General features: G+C 39.0%; 2 protein-coding genes across 2 annotated transcripts; both read left to right on the forward strand.

Annotated features, from left to right (window-relative positions):
* The first annotated feature begins 4,064 nt into the window (after nucleotides 1-4,064).
* Nucleotides 4,065-10,020, forward strand: LOC132779509 (vomeronasal type-2 receptor 26-like). Its single transcript, XM_067470505.1, has 4 exons — nucleotides 4,065-4,895; nucleotides 6,418-6,645; nucleotides 8,128-8,254; nucleotides 9,119-10,020. Exons 1-4 carry the CDS (start codon nucleotides 4,065-4,067, stop codon nucleotides 10,018-10,020), a joined length of 2,088 nt encoding a protein of 695 aa, XP_067326606.1.
* Nucleotides 10,021-14,190: 4,170 nt separating this feature from the next.
* LOC132779510 (vomeronasal type-2 receptor 26-like) lies at nucleotides 14,191-22,188 on the forward strand. The gene is made up of 4 exons (XM_060783195.2): nucleotides 14,191-14,454; nucleotides 17,963-18,190; nucleotides 19,919-20,045; nucleotides 21,287-22,188. Exons 1-4 carry the CDS (start codon nucleotides 14,191-14,193, stop codon nucleotides 22,186-22,188), a joined length of 1,521 nt encoding a protein of 506 aa, XP_060639178.2.
* The last annotated feature ends 2,750 nt before the right edge of the window (nucleotides 22,189-24,938 follow it).

A 24,938-nucleotide genomic window follows, 5' to 3' on the forward strand; every position in this document is an offset into this window, starting at 1 on the left:
CATCCATCTTGCCCTTGGTCGGCCTCTCTTCCTTTTTCCTTCCATTTTCCCCAGCATGATTGTCTTTTCTGAGCTTTCCTGTCTTCTCATTATGTGGTCAAAGCTCTTCATCTTTGCCTCTAATATCCTTCCCTCCAATGAACAGTCCTGAAGCATGGACTGGTTGGATCTTCTCATGGTCCAAGGCACTCTCAGAAGTTTCCTCCAGCACCACAGTTCAAAAGCGTTTATCTTTCTTCGCTCAGCCTTCCTTATGGTCCAGCTCTCACATCCATAGGTTACTACAGCGAATAAAATTGCTTTGACTATGCCATAGGTCTAACCCACAACAATGCCATACATACATGTGAAAACCAAAACATAATTTCTAGACAATAACATATACTATAAATTAAGAACCTCAACCATATTATACATATCAGCATAAAACAACATATACATTAAAATTGCATCATTAAAACATATATCAATTAAAATTGTTATTTAAAATCACACAGTCCAGGAGCATAAGTCAGGAGACATTGCAATTGTCATCTGTAATTGTTCATTATTGCACTGAGATATCAATTGTTGCACTATTGCTGTGCAACAAGTGATTGCAACTCAACAGCACATGTGGCTCTGTGGTTGGGGAAAGGTTGTGACCAGAAGGGTTGTGGCCTTCTGTTGTTCAACCATGTTTGTGGTGGTGAATAATGGTTGCTACATTTTCCATTGTCAGAAAGAGTTAATAGTTAACAGCGGTACAACAGACAAGTGCAATTCAGTCCTAGGAAGAGCTATGCTTGTTGAAATAGGCTGGTTTAGATGGGAGTGACTTTTTAAAAGAGAGGGAAACTGATTGACCTTTCAGATCCTTAGCTTTATTTTTCAAGAGAGAGGACAAGAAAATAAATCAGGCAGTACTTCTCTATGCTTTGTGGAGATGTGGAAATGCAGTGAGTCTTGTTACTGATTCATGTCTAATCTGTCTAGACAACAGTTTTAAAAAGTCAAGCCTTAATGATGGAACACTGTGGACAAAAGTCTTGGATTTTCCATTTTCCTTTTCTGCAGTGGGTCATTCCACAACCAAAGGCTTCTTTCGATATAACTGTGTTAAAAAGAAAATTTCTGGCCAGATGTGATAAACATATTTTTTCAGCAGCTCTCAATGGAAACCGCCACAAAATTGATAGTTACTCCCCTTAATTATTGAATTGCTATAATTAATTCAACTGCTCTGCCACTCTTTTTGCTGACGTTGGAACTGCTCTTGGACCAAACAAATGACACAGTCTGTGAAGTATGATATAAACAATATAGGCAATGAGAGGATGTATAGAAAGGGAAAGAAGATTTTAAGATGATTATGGGTTCAATAATCTTGATTCTGATATTGCTTCCGCCTATGATATGCAAGTCTGGCATCTCTAAATGCACAGTAACAGATCCGCACCCACCACTTCAGGAGTATCATCAGCCAGGAGACTTCACCATTGGTGCCATAGTTTCCCTGAGCTTCGTTATTTCCAATTCAGTAGCCTTCATTGAAGAACCTCCACAAGTATTGTTCGAAGAGCTTCTGTAAGACACTATGATTTTTTTTTTAAAAAACCTTTGTTTTAGGCAAGACAGTAAATGTTCCTTTTCCATCTGTGTCCGATTATTGTCAAGTGCCAATCTGGAGGGAGTATGTGTATTATTTCGTGAAGGGTGTAGGAAATTACCACTTTTTGATAGCTGTTACAATAGCTTTCTTTTGTTTTAAATTGCAGATATTTTATTTTAATCTCTGTTTTGAATGCTATACTGAGGGAAAGCTTGCATAGACATGATTTTTAAATGAACTTCTCAAAGATCTTGGAGAAAGTGCTGAACCACTTAGTAAAGGAATTATTGCTGAGATAAAAATTTAATGGGGTGCAGTTTAATACAACTTGAATTGTCATTGCTAATTCTATAGAGTTATGGAAACTGTAATTTTATGATCTCTTCTTTCATTATTGGCTGCTACTTCTGGCAGATTTTGGCCCAAATCCTGTCCTCAACTTCCATGTTAGGCTGATTTATCCATGAGTATATCCAGAAGGCTTCTGATAGAGAGTGTCATATTTCTTTCAGAGTTGTGCCTAAATATTATCAGCATATTATGGCCTTGGCATTTGCAGTAAAGGAGATCAATGAGAACCCTGGGATCTTACCCAATATCACCCTCGGTTTCCACATCTATGACAATTATTTCAATGCTCAGCAGACATACCACGCTACAATGCTACTCATGTACACCTTGGGGAGATTAATTCCCAACTACAGAAGTGATGTCCATCAAAATATGATTGCAATCCTTAGTGGAATTGAACCTCTGACTTCTCTTCATGTGGCAAGTCTTTTGGATATCTACAAGATTCCACAGGTAAGCTGAATTGCGTGGATGCCTCTGAGAGTGGAATAGGAAAATATTTAAAATGCTTCCTCACTCTGAGGACCCTTCCACACAGCCTATATCACAGAATATCAAGGCAGAAAATCCCAAAATATCTGCTTTGAACTGGGTACTCAGAGCCCATACTGCCATATATTCCTGTTCAAAACATTGTGGGATTTTCTGGCTTGATATTTTAGGATATAGGGCTGCGTGGAAGGGCCCTAAATGAGATCATGTTATTTGGTTGTTTGAATGCGAAATGTAATCTAGATATTTTATTGCTATTTCTATTTTCAGAGTACGGAAATATTGGTGTACAGTATGATGCTTGATTTATCACTTTTGAGTAATATGTTTCTCATTTCTGGGTTGCTGTAGGTTTTTCGGGCTGTGTGGCTGTGTTTTAGAAGCATTCTCAGAAGTTGTGAGGTTGTGAAACCTCACAACCTCTGAGGATGTCTGCTATAGATGCAGATGAAATGTCAGGAGAGAATGCTTCTAGAACATGACCACACAGCCTGAAAAACCTACAACAACCCAGTGATTCTGGCCATGAAAGCTTTCAACAATACATTTTCTCATTTCTGTTCTAATAAGTAATTAATTGGTTAATTATAATTATTACTCTTATTTTAAAAAAGAAAAATACAAGCTCTGGTCATGGCTTCTAAGGATGCACCTACATTTTAGAATAATACAGCTAATGGCATGGAATCCTAGGAGTTGTAGATATCCACAAAGTTTTTTATCCTTCTCTGCCAAAGAGTGATGGTGCCTCTCCATACTTCCAACTTCAAGTCTGCATCAACCCTAAGCCTGCATCAATATTGCCTTTAGAGCAATGGTTCCCAACCTGTGGTCTGGGGACAACCAGTGGTCTGCAAGAATAAAAATATGGGTGGCATTTTCACAATTACTACACTGTCGCCTCGAAACCATGTGGTAATGAGTGTGTCTGGCCTTGTGAAACCCAAGGAAAAGGGGATGTTGGTGAAGGGGGGGGGGGGGAGAGACTGACTACCCACAATAGATTACTACAACCACATCAGCTTCAGATTATTAAATATGATTTTCTGTGGGCGAGCAGATGGCAACTACTGGATGGCATATGTTCGGTATCAAAAACTAAAGCTGATGTGATCTATCCAATGCAATTTTCTGAATAAGCACCCCAAATAACCAAACTGAATTTAAAGTTGACCAAAAACTGATTTCTAACCCTTTTGGTACTAATGTTGGAGAGTAGTCCCTGATCAAAATGATCCCTGGTCAAATGCTCCCTGGTCAAAAAAGGTTGGGAACCACTGCTTTAGAGAAATGTGAAACATATTTTCAGGAGGCCAAGTTGGCTACATCCAGAGCTTGTTTAGTCAATTGATCTCTTCATGATCCTTCAATAATGTTCGGGAGTCAATGAAAAATCTCTGTAGACAAATCCCCACTCTACATCACAGTGTCTTAGCAACTGTGATAAAAAAACAACCAAGTCTTTCCCACTAATAAGTCTTTTTAAATAAATATGTTAGGAATAGAATTGCCAATTTTATGATCTTCCTTCCATGCCCTCTTTATTACTAGGATTACTACTAGTGCTGCAAAGATTAATATCTTTCTACCTGAAACTACTCTTTAGGTTACATATGGCTCTGCTCCGGTCATGAATGATAAAACTCCTGGCCTCTTATTCTATCAGGTGAAACCTCAGGAAAACCTTCAATATCAAGGGATTCTGTCTTTACTTCTCCATTTTGAGTGGACATGGATCGGGGTTCTTGTTTCCAATGATGAATATGGAGAAAGATTTGTGAAAACTGTCTTGCCAGTTTTTTCTAGGGGAGGTATTTGTTTTGCATTCATAGAAAGGATTGACACACTTACAGTTGTGGCTGAGATGGGTGATCGCTTAAAAAACGGGGCCAAAACACATGATAAAATCATAGAGAGCAAGGCCAATGTAGTGGTGATTTATGGGGAAACTTTTGTCATTGATTTCCTGAGATGGTTTCCATACCTCTCGGATCACGAACACATGACAAAGAAAGGTAAACTGTGGATCATACCAGCCCAGATGGAGCTCAATTCAATGGTGTACCAAAAAAACTGGACTACAGACATAATTCATGGTGCTCTGGCCTTCACTATTCACTCTAATGATTTGCCAGGATTCAAGTTGTTTGCGGAGAAGAGAAACCCTTCCAACACAAAAAGAGATGGTTTCATTGTGGACTTCTGGCAACAGGTCTTTGGATGTGTCTTTCCATATCGGGTTTGTGGTGGGGTGACCGGAGATACTTGCACAGGACAAGAAAAGCTAGATAGCCTTCCTGGTGTTTTGTATGAAATAAGTATGACTGGACATAGCTACAGCGTCTACAATGCTGTCTATGCTGTGGCTTATGCTTTACATGCCATGTCCTCTTATAGGTTCAAGCACAAATCAATGGCAGATGGAAGGGATTTTAAGCTTGAGAATCAGCATCCTTGGCAGGTAATGGGGTAAACATCCTCTTCTCAGAAGTCATCGTATATATAGATATAACAACAGGTTCAAATCTATATAAGGAAATTTCTCTCCAACTTTCTTTACTTTAATTTTCCTTCAACATGTTACAGCTTACTCTTGGAAAAATATTTTTAATGCGAATTATCTTTGCTATTTTTTTTAAAAAAAAACATTGTGCTTTGTCCCTATACAAAAGTAATGGAATTAGTGTTATGTAATTGTTTTAATCGGAGCCCCCGGTGGCGCAGTGGGTTAAATGGCCGAGCTACTAAACTTGTTGACCGAAAGGTCACAGGTTCGAATCCGGGGAGCAGTGTGAGCTTTCGCTGTCAGCCCCAGCTTCTGCCAACCTAGCAATTCAAAAACATGCAAATGTGAGTAGATCAATAGATACTACTCCAACAGGAAGGTAACTGCACTCCATGTAGTCATGCTGGCCACATGATGTTGGAATTGTCTACGGACAACGCGGCTCTTCGGCTTAGAAATGGAGATGAGCATCAACCTCCAGAGTTGGACACATCTGGACTTAATGTCAGGGGAGAACCTTTACCTTACCTAATTGTTTTAATTAGCAAACTACATGGAGTGGTCAATTCCCCTGTTTAAACAGCTCCACTGGCTGACGATAAGTTTCCGGTCCTAATTCAAGGTGCTCTAAATAGTTTGGGACCTGCCTATCTTCGCGACCGCATCTTCCCCTACGAACCCACATACTCCTTAAGATCCTCTGGGGAGGCTCTTCTCTCACTTCCACCACCATGTCAGGCATGGCTGGTGGGGATGAGAGAGGGGGCCTTCTCAGTTGTGCCCCCCTTGCCCTGGAATTCCCTCCCCAGGGAGATCAGGCTAGCATCCTTCCTGTCCACCTTACACAGGGGCTTAAAGACGTGGATGTTTTGCTGTGCTTTTGACTAAGCAATTTCCTGGATAGGTGGCCTCAGTTAGGACTCAAAAATCTTGTCCTCAAGCACTTTATGATTATTATATCCAAATCCTTCTTATTCTCATTGCTGCTATATGATATTTGCACTTTACTCATTAACACTATCCTCTAATGTTGTGGCATGAGTCCACCCACGATGAGACATTGAACTTTACTATTGGTTGTTGGTTTGATGTTAGTTTTATATAATGTTTAATGTTGTTGTTTTATTTCGTAATACTGTTTTTTGTTATCATTTTGTTGATATGCATTTTAATGTGTTATGCTTTAATTGTTCTGCTGGACTTGGCCTCATGTAAGCCTCCCCGAGTCCCTTTTGGGATATGGAGGTGGGGGTATAAAAATAAAGTTATTGTTATTATCATCATCATTATTATTATTACCTACTGACAAACCCAATACTTGCTTTGAATTAGAAATTCAGACTATAAAAAAGTGATTGCATCTATGATATGGCTATGCATTAGAAAAATGAATATCTATCATTTTTCTACCTGTAGGGGAATGAGGTCTGTATCTCTCAACCTGTATGAGCCATACATTGCTTCATTTTCCTTTTAGGTTCATCAATATCTGAAAAGAGTCTCCTTTAACAACAGTGCTGGTGACAAGGTTTCCTTTCACCGTAATGGAGAACTACTGGCTGGATTTGATATTGTCAATTGGATTATTTTGCCTAACCAATCTTTTCATAGAGTGAAAGTTGGAAGGATAGATCACCAGGATTCTTCATCTGGATCATTCCTTGTTGATGAGCATACAATAATGTGGCCACATTGGTTTAATCAGGTATAATGCAAGTCAGGCTCCATAAGGTCTGTATGTAACTTAAGAAAAGTCAAATAGTGGAACTCCCATGTGCAAGGAAATCACTGTGCCAACAATTTTAGTAATGTATAAAATGGGAAAGTTCTTGTTGTTGTGCGCTTTCAATACACTTCCAACTTTTGATGAACCTAAGGTGAAATTATCAATGGGTTTTCTTAGCAACATTTATTCAGAAGTGATGTTTCCCTTTGCCCTCTTCTGGGGAGTTAAGAACATGGCTTGCCTAAGATCATCCAATGGGTTTCCATGTTTAAGTGGCCACTCTTGGCCACTACTGACCACATTTTCTTGCCCAGGTATTCAAAAAGACCAGAAGAAGCATTATGGCTGAGAGAATAGAAAAAGAGAGATCAAGCTCTCACCTTTCACCTCTCTACTCAAGGAAGGGGATGGTTTCCTTTTTCTTTTCTTTTTTTTCTTTTTTTTTCTTTTTTTGGTAAAAGTTAAGGTACATTACTTACAGCATTTACACTGACATTTGGATAAGTTGACCCAGGGTTTTTGAGTCTATTTTTTGGCTAAAATTTCTAGACTATATGTGAATAAGTATGTACAATAAAATGAGATTTTTAAAAAAACAACCCTAACCAAGATGAGTCCACTTCAGTCCTCCCTTATATCCTGTGTGGGACTGGCTATTGCATACATTGTGTTTGTGTTTCAGGACCTCATCACATGGAGGCCGAGAAGCTGGGGGACAGCAGGGAAAACCATGGGAGAGCATACCACTTCATCCCATTACTGTATTTGGTTGTGGGCTACCATCCCACAATGTTTCTGTGTTGTTCCCGGCTTCCTCCTGTGATTTCCACAGTTTCTTCTATGAGACGTCGGGTAGGCACCCAACCCCTCAGGGTTCAGTATCTCTGCACCGCCAGTACACTGCTGGGATGGAGCCCAATGAAGCCCTGGCAGAAGTGGCCCCGCATCATCTGCTGGGGTCCGCCAGACTCTGTGCTGGCAACATGCCAATAATGTGCAGAGATGGAGAAAACCATCCATGTGATGAAGTTGTAGGTTATTCTCCTCATGAGATGAACTAGTATAGCTCACATTTTCCAACACTTACACTATGTAACAAAATTTGAAAAACATTTCTGTACCTGGTTTGAAAGTTTTATTTCATGCTGAATTGTGTAGTACTTACTTTGAAAGTAGTTGTCATACTCCGGAAACTTCATTTTTGTGACTGCCACAAACTATATTGAATTGGTTGAGATCCTAGGAGATATTCATTGAAAAACTATAGGAATATGTGCTGCAGGATGTCCCGCAAAAACAAAGTTTTTTCAGTTTAATAAAAAGTTTCCATGTTTTTATGATAGAACCAAGAAGGAATACTGTTATTTTTTCAGGGCTACTTCATGACTAGATGGGTAAAACCTCCTCAAAAAAGCACACTCCTTATTCCAAAGTAGTGTTCCTTTCTTTTTTATGGTTTAGACCCAGCCTATTTCTGTCTGCTCGGAAAGTTGCCTTCCTGGTTCTCGCAAAAAAGTGAAGGAAGGGGAGCCATTTTGTTGCTATGCTTGCATCCCATGTCCTGAAGGGAAGATTTCAGACTTGAAAGGTAGGCAATAGATGGTATACCTTCTTTAAAGACATTGCCAGACATATAGTTGAAAGGTTACCACACTTATTCTGCACTTTCAAAGTGAACATATATTGTTTTAACTGAAAAATTTTCCATAATAATTGGGCACACATGCTTTGCCAACAGCTATTCAAGTGTATCGATGCTGTACAATACAGATATTTAAAATATGCTTTCAAACAAATCCTCTCATATTAGGCATACAATTCTTCTCCAATTTTGCACTAAAGAAATGGTTCCAAACCTGTGGTCCATGAACCACCAGTGGTCCCCAAAAACTAAAATATGGTCCATGGCCTTACCGTTGTAACTCGAACAACTGGTCTCGCAAAACCTTCTTATAGTGCCAAAGCAGCAGGGATGTTGGGAGAAGAGAGGTTGACTACCCATGAAAAGTGTAACAACAAACCCCCTGTATGCTGCTTCTCCTCCTCTTCCCTCTCCCTGAGTGGAGCCTTTCCATGTGGCACCTGAAAGCAGAGACACTTTGGTCTCTTAGTTTTTAGGCCCGTTCCTGAGGTTATTTGGGGTGCTGATTCAGAAAATTGCATTGGAGAGACCACATCAACTCTAGATTATTAAATATGGTTTTCTGTGGGCGAGCAGATGTGACTACTGGATGCCATATGTTCTGTATCAAAAACTATAACTGATGTGGTCCATCCAATGCAATTTTCTGAATCAGCACCCCAAATAACCAAACCAAATCTAAAGTTGATGAAAAATATGGTCCTACATCAAATTTCAGTGGAGGAGCACTGAATGCATTTTGTGATTTAATGGTTACATGGCAGTAGATGGCATGGTTTGAAGATTTAAGATGCATCTTTTCTTTTTCAGATATGAATGACTGTTATAAATGCACAGATGAAAGCTATCCAAGGAAGAAACAAGACATGTGTATTCCCAAGGATATAAGTTTCTTGTCCTATGAAGAACCATTAGGCCTCTCTTTAGCCATTTGGGCTCTTTTCTGTTCTGTGGTCACAGCACTGGTGCTAGGAACATTTATGAAGAACCACAGGACTCCCATTGTCCAAGCCAATAACAGGACCCTCACCTACACTCTCCTCATCTTCCTTCTTCTCTGCTTCCTTTCTGCATTTCTGTTCATTGGTAGACCACAGAAGCTGACATGTCTCCTCCAGCAAACTGCTTTTGGTATTATCTTCTCAACAGCTATTTCTTCTGTGCTGGCCAAAACCATCACTGTGATTCTGGCCTTTATGGCAACTAAGCCGGGATCCAGCACAAGAAAGTGGATGGGGAAAAGGCTAAGTAACTCCATTGTTATTTCCTGTTCTCTTATCCAGGTAGCTATTTGTACTGCCTGGCTGGTAAGCTCTCCTCCATTTCCAGATACGGACATGCACTCAATAACTGGAAAAATTGTGCTGAAATGCAACGAGGGGTCCATAACTATGTTTTACTGTGTTCTGGGCTATATGGGCTTCCTTGCCATTGTCTGCTTCACAGTGGCTTTCTTTGCCAGGAAATTGCCTGACAGTTTCAACGAAGCCAAATTCATCACTTTCAGCATGCTGATCTTTTGCAGTGTTTGGTTATCTTTTGTTCCAACTTACATGAGCTCTAAAGGGAAATACATGGTAGCTGTGGAGATCTTTTCTATTTTAGCCTCCAGTGCTGGACTTTTGGGTTGTATCTTTTCTCCCAAATGTTACATCATCATATTGAGGCCACAACTAAACAACAGAAAACAACTGATTAGAAGGAAAACCTAAATGCCTATGTATTTTCTATAATTTCTACATATGCACTCTCTATATATACATTTTCAGACACATTTCTCTATTTCCCTTCTTCAAAGCTGCTTTGCATAGAGCTTTGTCAAATGAGCAATAAATAATTGCTTATTTTTATTTTATATGTATATTTCTTGTCTTTCTGTTTTATTATTTTTAATATTCACTTAGTTGTAGCCCCATATCAGCAGATAGTATGTGGTTGTGCATTTTTTACTTATATATATCTAAAAAAAATCACTTGTGTATTTTGTTTTTTCTTGAATAAAAATTACATTAAAAGAATTTGCAAAGCTGGAATTCATCTTGGATATATGAAATCATGTTACAAAACCTTTTCCCTTTCAGCACTTGATTTGTCATTTTAGCTTATCATTAAACTCATTGTGTTGTTCTCTGCTGCAGGCCTGAAGAAGTTTTGGCTCTTGAGTTGTTCTGACCTACATTTCCCATCAAACCCAATTAGGATGAACCATGATCATGGATTGTGATGGTTGTTGCCCAAAATATCTGAAGAACAAACCAATGATCCTCCCATCCTGCTTCAATGGTTGCTGCTTTCAGCCCCACGCCTTCCTGCCAGGACCCTCACCTCTCAGCACAGCAACCCAGCTCTCCTTCCTCTCCACCTCTCTTGGTGCAGTGCACACCGTCCTCTTATCCTCTCTCATTACAGCACGCACTTTCCTCTCCTCCTCTCTCAGCACCAGTCTTTCTTTCCCACTTTTCCTTATACATTTAGGGGGGAACTATACATTCCCCCCTAAATGTATAGTTAAAATAAACTGTGATGATTATTGGCAGGATACGTAAGCACATTTACATTGAAGAAGGTTAGAAGAATGATTTAATCAGAGTTGGACAGTCTTATCTTAATTACAGTTTTAGGTAAATATTCAAAAACCTTTAACCTACTGATGCTTCAATTAATGTAATTTTATTGGCATCTATTTTTAATTTGAAATTTACCAGAAGCTTCTGCATTTCCCAGCCTTGGCTTATACTCAAGTCAATAAGTTTTCCCAGTTTTTTTTTTTGTGGTAAAATTAGGTGTCTCGGGTTATAATCAGGTCAGCTTATACTCGAGTATATCGGGTATTTTCCATTAGCTAACTCTCATTTAATTCATTCTGTGAGCTTGTATTATTAAGAGAAAATCAGTAATTTTGAACCCATATACATTTTTGATAATGTGGATGTTTTTTATGGATTCCACAGCAAAATGAATCTTTTGAAGCCATAGATCATAATTAATTTTCTTGAGGGGTACAGTGGAGATATAAGAGGCTCCTCACACAGAATCCATAACTTGCCCAAGAAGTTCAGTGTAAGTCAGACATTTGGTTGTAATTGTTATACCTTGCAAATTTGGGTAGTCTTTTCTTTGTACATATGAAAAGTGATTTTTTTCCAAGTTACATATATACACTCACATGTACAAAGATATGAATAGCTGCAGATTATAATGGTGCAGGGAATTGAATGATAAGAGTTGCAATCTCCTAAAGCAAAGATTATCTAGTTTTTTTTCATATCAAGAGACAATCCTCTCCTAGGTCTGCATAAAGCCCATAAAAAATATCCCAGAGAGTTTAGTGCAATGGTTCCCAACCTGTGGTCCATAGATCACCAGAACTAAAATATGGTCTGCGGCCTCACCATTACTATACTGTTGCAATGAGAGTGACTGGTCTTGTGAAACCCTCTTATAGTGCCAAGGCTTATTAAATATGGTTTTCTGTGGCCAAGTAGATGGCGAGTACTGGATGGCATATGTTCTGTATCAGAAACTAGAACTGATGAGGTCTATCCAATGCAATTTTCTGAATCAGCACCCCAAATAACCAAACTGAATCTAAAGTTGACCAAAAACTGGTTCATAACCCTTTTGGTACTGATATTGGAGAGTGATCCTTGGTCAAAGTGGTCCTTGGTCAAGTGGTTCCTGATCAAAAAAGGTTGGGAACCACTAGTTTAGTGGTTTGGGTTTGGACTATGAATTTGGAAATTGGGGTTCAATTCTTCACTTGGACATGGAAATCACTGGCTGATATTGGTTGAGTTATATGATTTCAACCACATAAAACCCTGTAATAGGGGTTCACTCTTTCATGGTCATAAGGAAATTACTTGAAGGCAGATAACAACAATGGTTACAAGATGATCTGCATTCATTTCTTTATATTATTATTATTATTTTCTGGCTAAGATTGTTTCAGGCCCAAGTTTCCTCCTTGTTCAAGCCATGTTTTCCATGTGACAAACAGCTATTCTGTAGGGAATTTCCAGGGCTTTTATTTGCAAGAGTAATTAAGAAGAGGACTGTAATTAGTTCTCATTCTTGTTTTTGTAAAAATGTCCATAGAATTCACCAGCCTTTAGGAAAAATATTAGCAAATAATATGATGGATGTTATAAATGCAGGTACAGTAGCTGTATTAAGAGATAGAGGAGGAAGAATATGGAAGCTTTCACAAATGTGCTATCTTTTACTTCAGGGTTAAAAGGGTTGTAAGTCAAGAAAATGCAAATCAAAATTATTTTATTGAAAGGCAGGTAGATTTGCACAGGAGAACCTTGAAATACAGAGAAGATTTTGGGTTGCTTTCAGAATGATCCTTTTTGTCATGGCAATATTGTTGGTACTTATTCCTAATGCTTTAGGTAACAGATGTTCTGTCAAATGCAGGATGCATTATGTACATGCTCCTCTTCACAGGTATCATCAGTCAGGAGACTTCCTTGCTGGTGGCATTGCTTCTCAAGCTTTCATTGTCTCTGATCCAATGGCCTTTAGTGAAGAACCTTTGCCAGCTTCGCTTGACCAGATTCTGTAAGGATGAGCTTTTGATGTTATGGTGATTTGTCTGGATGTGCATCTGATGTATCCATAGAGGGAACAAAGCTGCATCTCAGAAGAAATTTATATTAATTAGAGCTATAGAAGAAAGTTGGCAAAATTTAGGGAATTCGTGACTTTTAAAGGCTCTCTTTTTCATAGTAAGGAGTGGAGAAAAACATGTAAATATTTAGGCTTTTAAAATATCTTTATTTTATGAAGTTTTTTTATGTAGGATTTTAAATATTTTCTCTGTCAATGTCTGTGTCATACTACATTGTTCTGTAGTTATTTCAAATTGATCTCCTCACACTCATTTTTTAATGAAGCTATTTGAACTGTGAAGTACAATATGAACTGTTGGATCCATGGTCTGTTTTATGAATCGTCTGAGAATAGCTTCTTTTCCCAATTGCAGTGGCACAATGGGTTAAACCCTTGTGCTGGCTGAACTGCTGACCTAAAGGTCGGTGGTTTGAATCCACAAGATGGGGTGAGCTCCTGTCTATCAGCTCCAGCTTCTCATGCAGGGATGTGAGAGAAGCCTCCCACAGGATGATAAAACATCTGGGCATCCCCTGGCCACATCCTTGAAGACAGGCAATTCTCTCACATCAGAAGCGATTTGCAGTTTCTCAAGTCACTTCTGACATGAAAAAATAAATAAATTCTTCCTCAGTCCATTAATAGGGTCCTTATATTTCTGTGTAGCATTTTTCTGGTAGCCAGAAGGGCTGTTTGGGGGCATTCATGCAAACACAACACATACGACTGAGAAATTATTCACTGCATCCAGGTTTGCGTTGTGGTCTTTAGTGGATGAACTTCATTGCTGTCTTGTACAGGTTTTTCAGTTATTTTATTCAAAGTTATTGCCATTTCTCAGGTATTTCTCTCTGTGTGCAGTAGAATGACAATTCTATATTCAATAAATAATATTACCTACAGGAGTGTCTACCTGTGCATGGGTCTGTTAATCAGTATAAGATTTTCTAGAAGAATATCCTGGTAGGTGAATGGAGTTCTTACCTTTCTGAAGCCTAGATATATGCACACATCTGGACACAAGATTCTAGCAACAATGCAGCCTATCTATAGTAGCAGTTATGTAAGTAAACATGAAATGCTCCTCTAATATAGAAGGTTGTAGTGCGCTATTAGCTTTGATCTATGCTGACCATCATAAGTCCTCCAAGAGCCCAGACTGAGGGCTCAGCTATCTTTTGTGTTACTTTCATCAATTTCTTTGCACAAATTATTATAACAGTTCTTTTTGTTGTAGTGTGGTACTTAAGAATTACCAGCACATTATGGCTTTGGCATTTGCAGTGAAGGAAATAAATGAAAACCCTCAGCTCTTACCGAACCAGACCTTGGGTTTCCACATCTATGACAGCTATTTCAATGCACAGAGAACTTACCATTCAACAATATGCCTAACATCAACCATGGAGCATTTTGTCCCCAACTATGTATGTCATCAGCAGAATAATCTGGTAGCTGTTGTTGGGGGACTAGACTCTGACATCTCACTTCAAGTGGCAAGTGTTTTGGATATTTACAAGATTCCACAGGTGTGCGTTTGTCAGAGAAAGAGATTTGAGTATGAATGAAAGAGAAGAAATTTTGAACATTATGTTCACTTTTATTTTGTTCATTCAAGTCACTGATATATGAAATAAAGTAAAAGGAACTTAATATTAATATTAAAGCCAAATTACTGCACACAAGATGGGCATAAGGGATAAAGGGACAACAAAAAGTGGTAAACATTCTCATTCCCTAACATAAGTGCTCCTGTTGAGGTTTAGGTCATTCTTAGGCATATTTTATCAAGCTAATGATAATGATAATAATAACAATAACAATAACAATAATAACAACAACAATTATTATTATCCCCTGGTGGTGCAGCATGTTAAACTGCTGAACTGCTAAACTTGCTGACCAAAAGATTGGTGGTTTGAATCCGGGGAGTGGGGTGAGCTCCCTCTGTTAGACCTGGCTTCTGCCAACCTAGCAGTTCAAAAATATGCAAATGTGAATAGATCAATAGATAGCGCTCCAGAGGGGAGGTAACGGCGCTTCATGCAGGCATGCCAGCTACATGACCTTGGAGGTGTCTACAGACAATGCCAGCTCTTTAGCTTAGAAATGGAGATTAGCATCAACTCCCCGAGTCAGACACGACTAGACTTAATGTCAAGAGGAAACCTTTTTTTCCCCTATCCCATAGAAAGACACTTTCCATAGTTACCATTAGTGGACTGCCAGATTCAATACCACAGAGTGAGATATCTTTTTTCCCATTTAACAAAACCATTTGAGATGGTGACCCTGTTTTGAAAATATGGTTTAGCACCTTGGACATCATCTTTAACATTCAGGCTAAAGCCTGGAGAAAAATCCCCATTCTATGATATTGGGGCCACCTTCCTGGACTGGTTACTGAATATATTCAGTCATCATTATGCTTTTGTATGTTTGCACATGTGTATGAAAGAAAGAAAAACTTTGTTATCAGATGAAAAACTGAACTGAAAAAAAAAACTTTTGGTTGCAGTCTCTTTATTTAAGACGTAGATTCTTGACCAGTGGTTCTCCAGATGTTTTGGACTTTAACTCCCAGAAGCCTTCACCACCTTGCCCAACTATCAGGAAGTCAGGGTGTTGAAGTTCAAAACACCTAGATGACCAGAAGTTGGAAACTATTGTTCTAGGCGATAAGGTAGTAAATAAGATTTATCTCTGTAGTATCTAGAAAGGATTAGATTTCTATTCTTATCATCTATCCAGAATTACTTAGCAAACTGTTTTTTTGTTTCATGCATTATTTACAAAGAGGAAGTCAATACTTGTTTTGCTTGTGTATACCTGGAAACATGCTTTACTTTGAAAAACATTGTGTTTGACTACATATGCAATTAAGATAAGTACTAATTTCTTAATCTTGCAAACATGGGATACAATTTGAAAACATGAATGTGACATATTAATGTGGATATATTCTTTCTCTCTCCCCCTCCTCATCTGTACCTTCAGCTCATATACGGATTTGCCCCAGAAACAAATGATAAAACCTCAAGATATTCCTTCTATCAAATGGTCCCTTCAGTACATCTTCAGTATGACGGGATTCTCTCGTTGCTTTTGCATTTTGGGTGGACATGGATTGGTATCATTACCATGAATAATGACAGTGGAGAAAGATTTGTGAAAACTGTGTCTCCAAAATTTTCCAAGGGTGGTGTCTGTTTTGCTTTCATAGAACAACTGCCCATAATGAGGTCTGTTGCTGACATATATGATTCAATACAACACATGGCGAGAACGCATAGTAGAGTCACAAGAAGCAATGTCAATGTTTTGGTGGTATATGGAGAATCTTATTTCCTTGGGTTATTGCGATGGTTGCCATATGTATCAGGAGGAGAACAGATAGATGAATCAAATGGTAAGGTCTTCATAATATCTTCACCAATAGAGTTCATGTCATTTGTTTTTCAAAAGATTTGGGATGCACAAATATTCCATGGAAGTATATCTTTTACAGTCCAGACTCGTGATATACCAGGATTTCAGCAATTTGCTGGGAATAGAAATCCCCTCATTGCAAAATCAGATGATTTTATCAGGGATTTCTGGCAACAGGTTTTTGGCTGCACATTTCCAGATATATCTGAGGATGAGATAGTTGGAACTATTTGCTCAGGAGAGGAGAATCTGGACAGTGTTCTTGGATCTGTTTTTGAAATGAGCATGACTGGACACAGCTACAGCATCTACAATTCCATCTATGCACTGGCTCATGCCTTACATACTATGCTATCATCAAGGCTAAAATACAAAAGCAAAGTGGACAGAGGTGGACTGCAACTCAAAAATAAACAGCAATGGAAGGTAGTGGCTTTCTTTTCTCATATATCATCATATAAGTAGGCTCTAATTTTATATTTAACTATCTCTAAATGTCCACATTGTCCTTAATTTTCAAGATATATTTGGGGTAGTGTCAGTTTTATTCTGAAGTTTGAGATGGAATGGAGAATGACAGGCATGTAGCCGGGGGGGGGGGGGGGGGGGGCTTGAGCCCGCCCCCCCCCCCCCCGAAATTCTCATGGTGGTTCACGAAAAGGCCTCACTGGTGCACTATTTAAACTGTTATGTTTATTCATATCATGATCTGATCACCATACTCAATATATTCCATATGCATGGGGGTATTGGGGTAACGATACAAAAGGTTTGCTAGGGTAGACCCTCTTTCACTTAGACTTACCCCCCCCCCCCGAAACAAACTCAGCCCCCCCCCCCCCCCAAATCAAAATCCTAGCTACGGGCCTGGAGAATGATGATGAGAAGTCCCCTCTTGCATTTTCTCTTGCTTGCAATTTGCATTCAGGCCCATTTCTTCTTATCTCTTCCACATAATCTTCAGAAGACATTGAATGCAAATGGGTATGTGTTCAACACAACTTAGTAGAGCCTGTTTTCTTTTATATAACCTTCACAAGATCTATGAAACAGAACTTGATACATAAGATATATGAATAAAATAGGTGCAAACTCACATTTTAATTAAAATTATAAATAGCTTGTACTTTTAGTAGGGCAGAATGCATACTAAACCATCTTCCGAGTTTAATAAACTGTTTCTAGAAATATGGAATATAGATGGGGAAATTGTTAATAACTCTAATTTTTCCAAACTTGTGGGAGGAGAGGAAACCAGACATACTTCTTAAAGCTTCTATTCAAATTCTGGCAAAATCAGAGTTTTCAGTCAAGATTCAAGTCAGCTTTTAGAAATCCTGTATACCAACCATCTACATAAATAGTTAAAATAATGTTTTAAAAATTACTAACTGAAGAGTATCTATATGTAAGGAAAGAGCTCCAATTTTGTCATTCTTGTTTTGGGGCACCCACCTCCTAATATGTTGATTCAACTAGAGTTTTGAATGAGTGAATGAGACTTGGATCTCCACTCGAGAGTTTAAAAAGATTGCTATAGATTTAAAATGTTTTTCCAATCTCTCTCTCACCCCCTCCCCACGTGCTCCCACATTTCTCCCCATCTAGCTCCACCATTTTCTGAAGTGTGTCTCATTTAACAACAGTTCTGGAGACCAAATTTCCTTTGATCACAGCAGGAAGTTAATAGCTGGATTTGATGTTATCAACTGGATCATTTCTTCCAACCAATCATTTCATAAAGTGAAAGTAGGAAGGGTGGATCCCAGAGCTGATTCAGACCAAGTCTTCACCATAAATGAGAACATGATAACTTGGCATAGCTGGTTTAATCAGGTAGAGTTCAGTTGGGAGACTATGCATTTTATCACACAAGGCTAATAAAGTGTAATTTGGGAAGGATAAGAGCATCTTTGGAAGGGCTTATGACACTGTGGCTCTCCTGCAGTCACATTACAGCTGAATTATGATTGAAATGTCTTAATTATATTGTTTCTACTTCAGTATGACTGCTTAACAAAATATATTGATAATGATCCTGCACTGAGTTGCATACTCTTTACTCTGTATATAGTGGAGTCATGCATTGTGTCATGAATCATTTTCTGCAGTTGATGGTTGTTGATAGTGTCAGGCCTAGCGGTTGGTGATGGAAGGGATTCATGTAAGTCTTAGTTCTAAAGGGCAAAATTTCTAAAGTAAGAATTCACAGGCAAAAGCAATTAAGGGTGGAGGCATGCAAGAGAAAGGATGTAGCTGGGTTTAACTGGATTTAAGGCACTAGCTTGGAGAATGATGATTGGGAGAAAAGTATGTACACAGGCAGAAGTGAACCAAAACAAACACTCCACTTGCAGGCATGTAGCTTGGGGGGGGGGGGCCTTGAAGGGCTTCAGCCCCCCCCCCCTCGAAATTCTCAGGGTGGTCAGCAAGAAGGCCTTACTGGTACATTTTTGAAACAGTTATGTTTATTCATATCATAATCTGATCACCATGCTCTATATATCCCATATGCATTGGGATAACAATACAAAAGGTTTGCTAGGATAGATCCTCTCTCACTGAGATTCAGCCCCCCCCCCCCCCCCCCCCCGAAATCAAAATCCTGGCTATGGGCCTGCCCGCTTGTGTAAATCTATTTACTTTCTGGCTGTGTTCATAGTCCAAATGTAAAATATAAAGATAGTACTCAGCCACAGAATATAAAACAAAAACTGATATCAAATGCTGATGCAGGTTCAAGAGAACATCGTAATCAAAGGGTCCAGTCCAGTGGTCAAACACCAAGAGTTCAATGAGTAAAATCCAAGTATCAAGAGTCTATGCCATAGTCAACATCCAGTCCAGAGATTCAAGATTCCTAGAATTGAGGAGACAGGTCAGGATACCAAAAATCCACAAATCTGAAGGAAAACCAGCAGCATCTACCACCAAAATAGGACAAATACTTTTCTCCCAAAGATCAGTTTCCAAGCTAGCTCTTAAATTCAGTTAAACCCAGCTGCATCGTATCTCTTGTATGCCTCCACCCTTAATTGCTTTTGCTTGTAAATTCTTACTTCCAGATTACCCTGCCCTTTAGAACTAAGACTTACATTAACCCCTTCCATCATCAACTGCTTGGCCTGACACCACCAACCACCATCAACTGTGAAACATGATACATTACACATTGTTTGTGCTATGCTTTTGAATAGCAACCATGCAGAACCCAAATTGCAAATGCATGTCTAACAGCAGTAAATGCACAACCTCACTTCTACAACTTCAATTGAGTGTAGATTGTCCTCATTGCACTAAAACGTCAATCTTTTACTGTAGGAAAACCATGTGCTTGAATAAGGCACTATTACAATTTCAACGATCATGTCCACTTTTTGAAAGATGCTTTCAGTTCAAAATTTCAACATTGGCCCACCATATCTAGTATTTGTTTATTGGAATAAGAAAATTCCATGAAAAATCAGTTTCTCTGATGTTAACTTTCAAATTGCTCCAGAATCTCTAAGGTTCAAAAGAAACTGTTCACACAATTAAAATCCTTCTCTTTCCTTTATGGTGTAGACTCGGCCATCTTCTCTATGTACTCAGAGCTGTCATCCTGGCTCTAGTAAGAAAAAAAGTGAAGGCAAACCATTTTGCTGCTATGATTGCATCTCATGTCCAGAAGGGAAGATGTCAAATCAGTCAGGTAAAAAATTAAATATGTCCATATTGATCAAACAGATCACTTGAAATCCAAAAGAATGAGGCTTGTGAGTTTGGTGCTCCAAGATCAGATGTTCTGACTTCAGGAGCAAAGGTTGAAACCACCCAAGACATTTAAAGAAACCTCCATTATCCACTGCTGTCATATTTTGTAAGAATAGAACTGTACAAAACTCCTATTTTGAATCATAACATTCATTCTGACATATAAAAAGGTGGGAAACAGGGGGTCCTTCAGAAATGGGTTGAATCCCAATATTTTATCAACTCTAGGCTTAAATGTCACTGAACGTTTCAACTAAAGTAGACAAAATGAATCAGTGGAATATAACAACCTATTGACCCACCATTCAACAATTAATTCAGTTAATCTGTTATAATTGGGACCTACTAGCACAGGCATGGACAAACTTTCTAACTTGGGGGCTGCATGCTAACATTCTCTGCAAGGAGGACTGGCTGCCCAGTGATGGAAGGAAGGAAGAGAAGGAGGAAGAAAAGAAAAAAAGAAGGAAGGATGAAAGGGAGGAAGGGAAGAATGGAAAGAGAAAGATGGAAAGAGGGAAGGAGAGGGAAAAGAGGGAAGGGAGGAAAGACAAAAGGGAAGGGAGGGAGGGGAAAGGAAAGCCAAAAGGGAAGCAAGGAAGGAAGGAAGGAAGGAAGGAAGGAAGGAGAAAGAGGGAGGGAGGGAAGGGAGGTTAAGGAGGAATGAAAGAGATAAGGAAGGCGATGCAAAATGGAGGGGATAGAAGGACAAAAGAGTGGAAGGGAGTGGAGGGAGGGAGAAAGAGGGAGGGAGGAAAGATAAAAAGGAAGGTAGGAGAAAGAGTAAAAAAGGGGAAGGAAGGAAGGCTGAAAAGATGGAAGGGAAGGAAGCAAGGAGGGAGAAGGAGGGAAGGAAGGAGGAAGGAAAGAGAGAAGGAAGGAAGGACAAAAGGGTGGAAGAGAAGGAGAAAGAGGGAGGGAAAGAGGAAGGAAAGAGAGAAAGAAGGAAAAATAGGATGGTGAGAGAAAGGAGATCCTGAGAAAAGAGCTGAAGGGGCCACATCCAGCCCCGAGGCCTTAGTTTGCCCATACCTGTACTAGTAGGATCTAAGCCGTAGTCAGCCTGGTCAATGGTGAGATCATCATCTGGGATATGAGATTCCCCCTACAAAGCTATAGTACATTGATCAGGTTTACAGTATGTAGGCATAGATTGAAACACCTTTTCTTCTTTTTCAGACATGAATGATTGTTATAAATGCACAGATGAAAAGTTTCCAAATAAAAAACGTGATTTATGCATACCGAAATCTATAAATGTCTTGTCCTTTGAAGAACCATTGGGACTCTGTTTAGCATGTTTTGCCCTTTTCTTTACTTTGATTACAGGTTGTGTGCTAGGGATTTTTCTGAAGCATCACAATACTCCTATTGTCATAGCCAACAACCGGGATCTTTCATACAGTCTCCTCATCTCATTGCTACTCTGCTTTCTTTGCACACTGTTATTCATTGGCAGGCCTCAAAAGGTGACTTGTCTCCTTCGTCAAACTGCTTTTGGCATTATCTTCTCAGTGGCTATTTCTTGTGTGCTGGCAAAAACTATCACAGTGGTGCTGGCTTTCATGGCCGTAAAGCCAGGCTCTCGGATGAAGAAGTGGGTGGGGAAGAGATTGCCCAAAACTATTGTTTTTGTTGGTTCCGTTATCCAAGCAATCATTTGTACTGTGTGGATGGCAAGCTTTTCTCCATTTCCAGATGTTGACACACATTCCATAACTGAAGAAATCATATTAGAATGCAATGAGGGATCTATACTTTTGTTTTATTGTGTTTTAGGCTACCTGGGCTTTCTGGCCACCATTTGTTTCACTGTAGCTTTCCTTGCTAGGAAGCTACCTGGAAGTTTCAATGAAGCCAAGTTTATAACTTTCAGCATGTTTATTTTTTGTAGTGTTTGGGTATCCTTTGTTCCAATCCATCTGAGTGTGAAAGGAAAATATATGGTAGCTATAGAGATGTTTTCCCTGTTAGCCTCAAGCGCCGGACTTCTGGGTTGCATTTTTTCTCCTAAATGTTATATTATTTTGTTAAGACCTGATGTGAACAACAGGACACAACTAATAAAGAGAACATGTTGATGGATTTTTGTATCTGTGTCTGGCGATGTAACTTCTTCATAAAAGTAGCAATGAATAATTTCAACAACTTTTTCCTTATGTGAGAACCACTATGTGGTTCTTAAAAGCGATTTGCAATGTTGCCTGATATAAACATTGTATAAAATCAGAAATAATGCACATAAAATAACTATGTAGCTATTAAAGAATTGTTGCTGTGAACGGCCTCGAGGTGGGTAAGATTTATTATTATTATGTAGCAGAAATAAAGCAACATTATTTGGTTTCAGTTGCTTCATTTGGAACAGTACCCAAATTTGTCTCCACACTTGATAAACCAATTTCATGATTCTATCATGGTGGCTCTCATCACATTACCTATGGGATTCACCACGCATTGTGGCTTCCCACATACTCCATCCCATAGGGGGAAACGTCTGCCATTCGGCTTCCCTCCATTGTTCCCTATGCAACGTGGGAAGCTTTCCATGTTGCTGTTACTTTGGGAAGTGTTATCCCCATGGCAGTGGGGAGCGGGGGGCGGGACCATTTGTCTTTCTGCATAAAAACGTGTTCCCTTGCCAGGGGATGAAAAAGAACATTTTATTTATTTATTTATTTATTTATCACATTAGTACCCCGTCCTCTCACCCCAAAGAAGACTCAGAGCGGCCTTACAAAGGCAACAATTAGATGCCACACATTTAAAACAATTAGAGTGAACAAATATATTAAAATCCAACTATGAAAACATCAACATTAAAACCTTCATTATAGTCATGCAATCCAAATCATAATCCAAGGCCATACCCTTCATCCTTATATTATTTCGTAATCACTTATTGCACTGCTCAAAAGTTACTGACTAAAGGCTTGGTCCCAAAGCCACATTTTTAGTTTTTTTTTCCTGAAGGTCAGGAGGGAGGGGGCTGAAGAGGGAGTTTCGTAGATGAGGGGTCACCACAGAGAAGACCCTGTCTCTTGTTCCCATCAACAGCATTTGCAAGGGAGGTCAGACCGAGAGCAGGGCCTCCCCGACAATCTTAACCTCTGAGGTGGATCATAGAGGGAGATATATTCAAACAGGTAAGCTGGGCTGGAACCATTTAGAGCTTTATAGATTAAAACCAGTACTAAACACTATTTAGGCAATTCGTATTTTACAAAGAAAATTGACAAAATCAGAAAGTATATTTGAAAAGTGATAATGAAAAGAAGGCAAAAAAAAGGTAAAGGTAGTCCCCTGACATTAAGGCCAGTCATGTCTGACTCTGGGGTGTGGTGCTCATCTCCATTTCTAAGCCGAAGAGCCAGCGTTGTCTGTAGACACCTCCAAGGTCATGCGGCCGGCATGATGAAAAAAAGAGCATGTGCTTATTGCTCATGTAGACAAAGCAAGGGAGATATGTTCAGACTGGTAAGCTGTGCTGGAACCACTTAGGGCTTTATAGGCTAAAGCCAGCACTTGGAATTGTGCTCGATAGCAGACTGGCAGCCTTTGCAATGAATACATAATCACACAGAGAGAAAAGGCTTAGAGATTGTGTTGGACTTAGAAATTCATGTGTCACGAACAGGGTGCCAGCCAAGAAGGCATGCATGCAACAATATCAATGTTTATTTTTCTTTCTCATACTATACACAATATCTTATCACACAATATCTTCCCATACTACAGGCAATATCTTCTCATACTACACAGTATCTTATGAAGTAACATCATTATTTCCCCATTTTCTTGGGACAAAAGTATTGGACTTTGAATCATTTTTGGTATTTCATTTCATCCACAAATATATCTAATGTTACTCTCTATTACAGTACAATTAGAAAAAAATGTTTGTGTTGAATTGAAGTTCTTTTCCCATATACTGGAACACAGCTGGAATGGAAGATAATCTTGTCTTCGTACCTGAAAAACACACTTTTTTTTTGCAATTCCCAGAGCACCCATATCATTCAACTTTTTTTTTTTCAAATATGACAAACACATTTTTGTTCCAACTCCCCTGGGATCCCTGACTTAGAATTAGTGTTGACTTTCAAATTGAATTGTCAAGAGACCTGTAATTAAATCTGCTTCATATGGACTAAGAAAGAAACAATAATGCTCAAATCAGTGGTGCATTTATAAATATACCATATTACCATATTTTACCAAATCTGAGTACTAGAAACAAAGAAGACTGTATCTATAATACAGCTATTCCATCCTTCAGGATAAAAACATTGTCTGAGCAGTCATTTCAGTTAAAGCTGAAATTTGGAAATCCTAACTGAGATGTTATAGAGGAAAATATCATTGATGAAATGTCCATCGAGGAAAGATTTCTAAGAATGGTGATATTAATTATTTTGATACCTGCCGTACTTCCTCACTTAAAGAGTAAGGCACAGAAAATTCAGTGCGTGATTCGTTATCCTTACCCTCCACCTCATAAGTATCTTCACCCAGGCAAGCTCCTTCTCGGTTTTGTTGCATCACAGGCTATAATTGTTTCCAATGAAATCACCTACACAGAAAGGCCGCAATCATTGATTGAAGAGAATATGTAAGATGTTAATTTTCTGTTTCTTCACCCTTTTCTATGGCAACTGTATATGTTGATGTGTATGTGTATTTTTCTAAAAAAAAGTGATGTATTTGTGCCTGCATCTCCATGAACCTTCATATGTGCTCCAGTTAGGAATCTGTGGGAGACCTAATTCTAACTAGAATAGATTCATGAGATCAGTGGTTCTCAAACTGTGGGTCCCCAGATGTTTTGGCC

The sequence above is a fragment of the Anolis sagrei genome, chromosome 6 (assembly GCF_037176765.1).
Source record: "Anolis sagrei isolate rAnoSag1 chromosome 6, rAnoSag1.mat, whole genome shotgun sequence".
Taxonomy (NCBI): Eukaryota; Metazoa; Chordata; class Lepidosauria; order Squamata; family Dactyloidae; genus Anolis; species Anolis sagrei.

What these genes read in the sequence shown, in the direction of transcription:
- LOC132779509 (XM_067470505.1), top strand. Translation starts at nt 4,065, where the DNA reads ATGAATGATAAAACTCCTGGCCTCTTATTCTATCAGGTGAAACCTCAG. An exon ending in AGAATCAGCATCCTTGGCAG is followed by an intron (nt 4,896 to 6,417) that starts GTAATGGGGTAA and finishes TTTTCCTTTTAG; the next exon opens with GTTCATCAATATCTGAAAAG. An exon ending in GGCCACATTGGTTTAATCAG is followed by an intron (nt 6,646 to 8,127) that starts GTATAATGCAAG and finishes TTTATGGTTTAG; the next exon opens with ACCCAGCCTATTTCTGTCTG.
- LOC132779510 (XM_060783195.2), top strand. Translation starts at nt 14,191, where the DNA reads ATGGCTTTGGCATTTGCAGTGAAGGAAATAAATGAAAACCCTCAGCTC. An exon ending in ATATTTACAAGATTCCACAG is followed by an intron (nt 14,455 to 17,962) that starts GTGTGCGTTTGT and finishes CTCCCCATCTAG; the next exon opens with CTCCACCATTTTCTGAAGTG. An exon ending in GAAGATGTCAAATCAGTCAG is followed by an intron (nt 20,046 to 21,286) that starts GTAAAAAATTAA and finishes CTTCTTTTTCAG; the next exon opens with ACATGAATGATTGTTATAAA.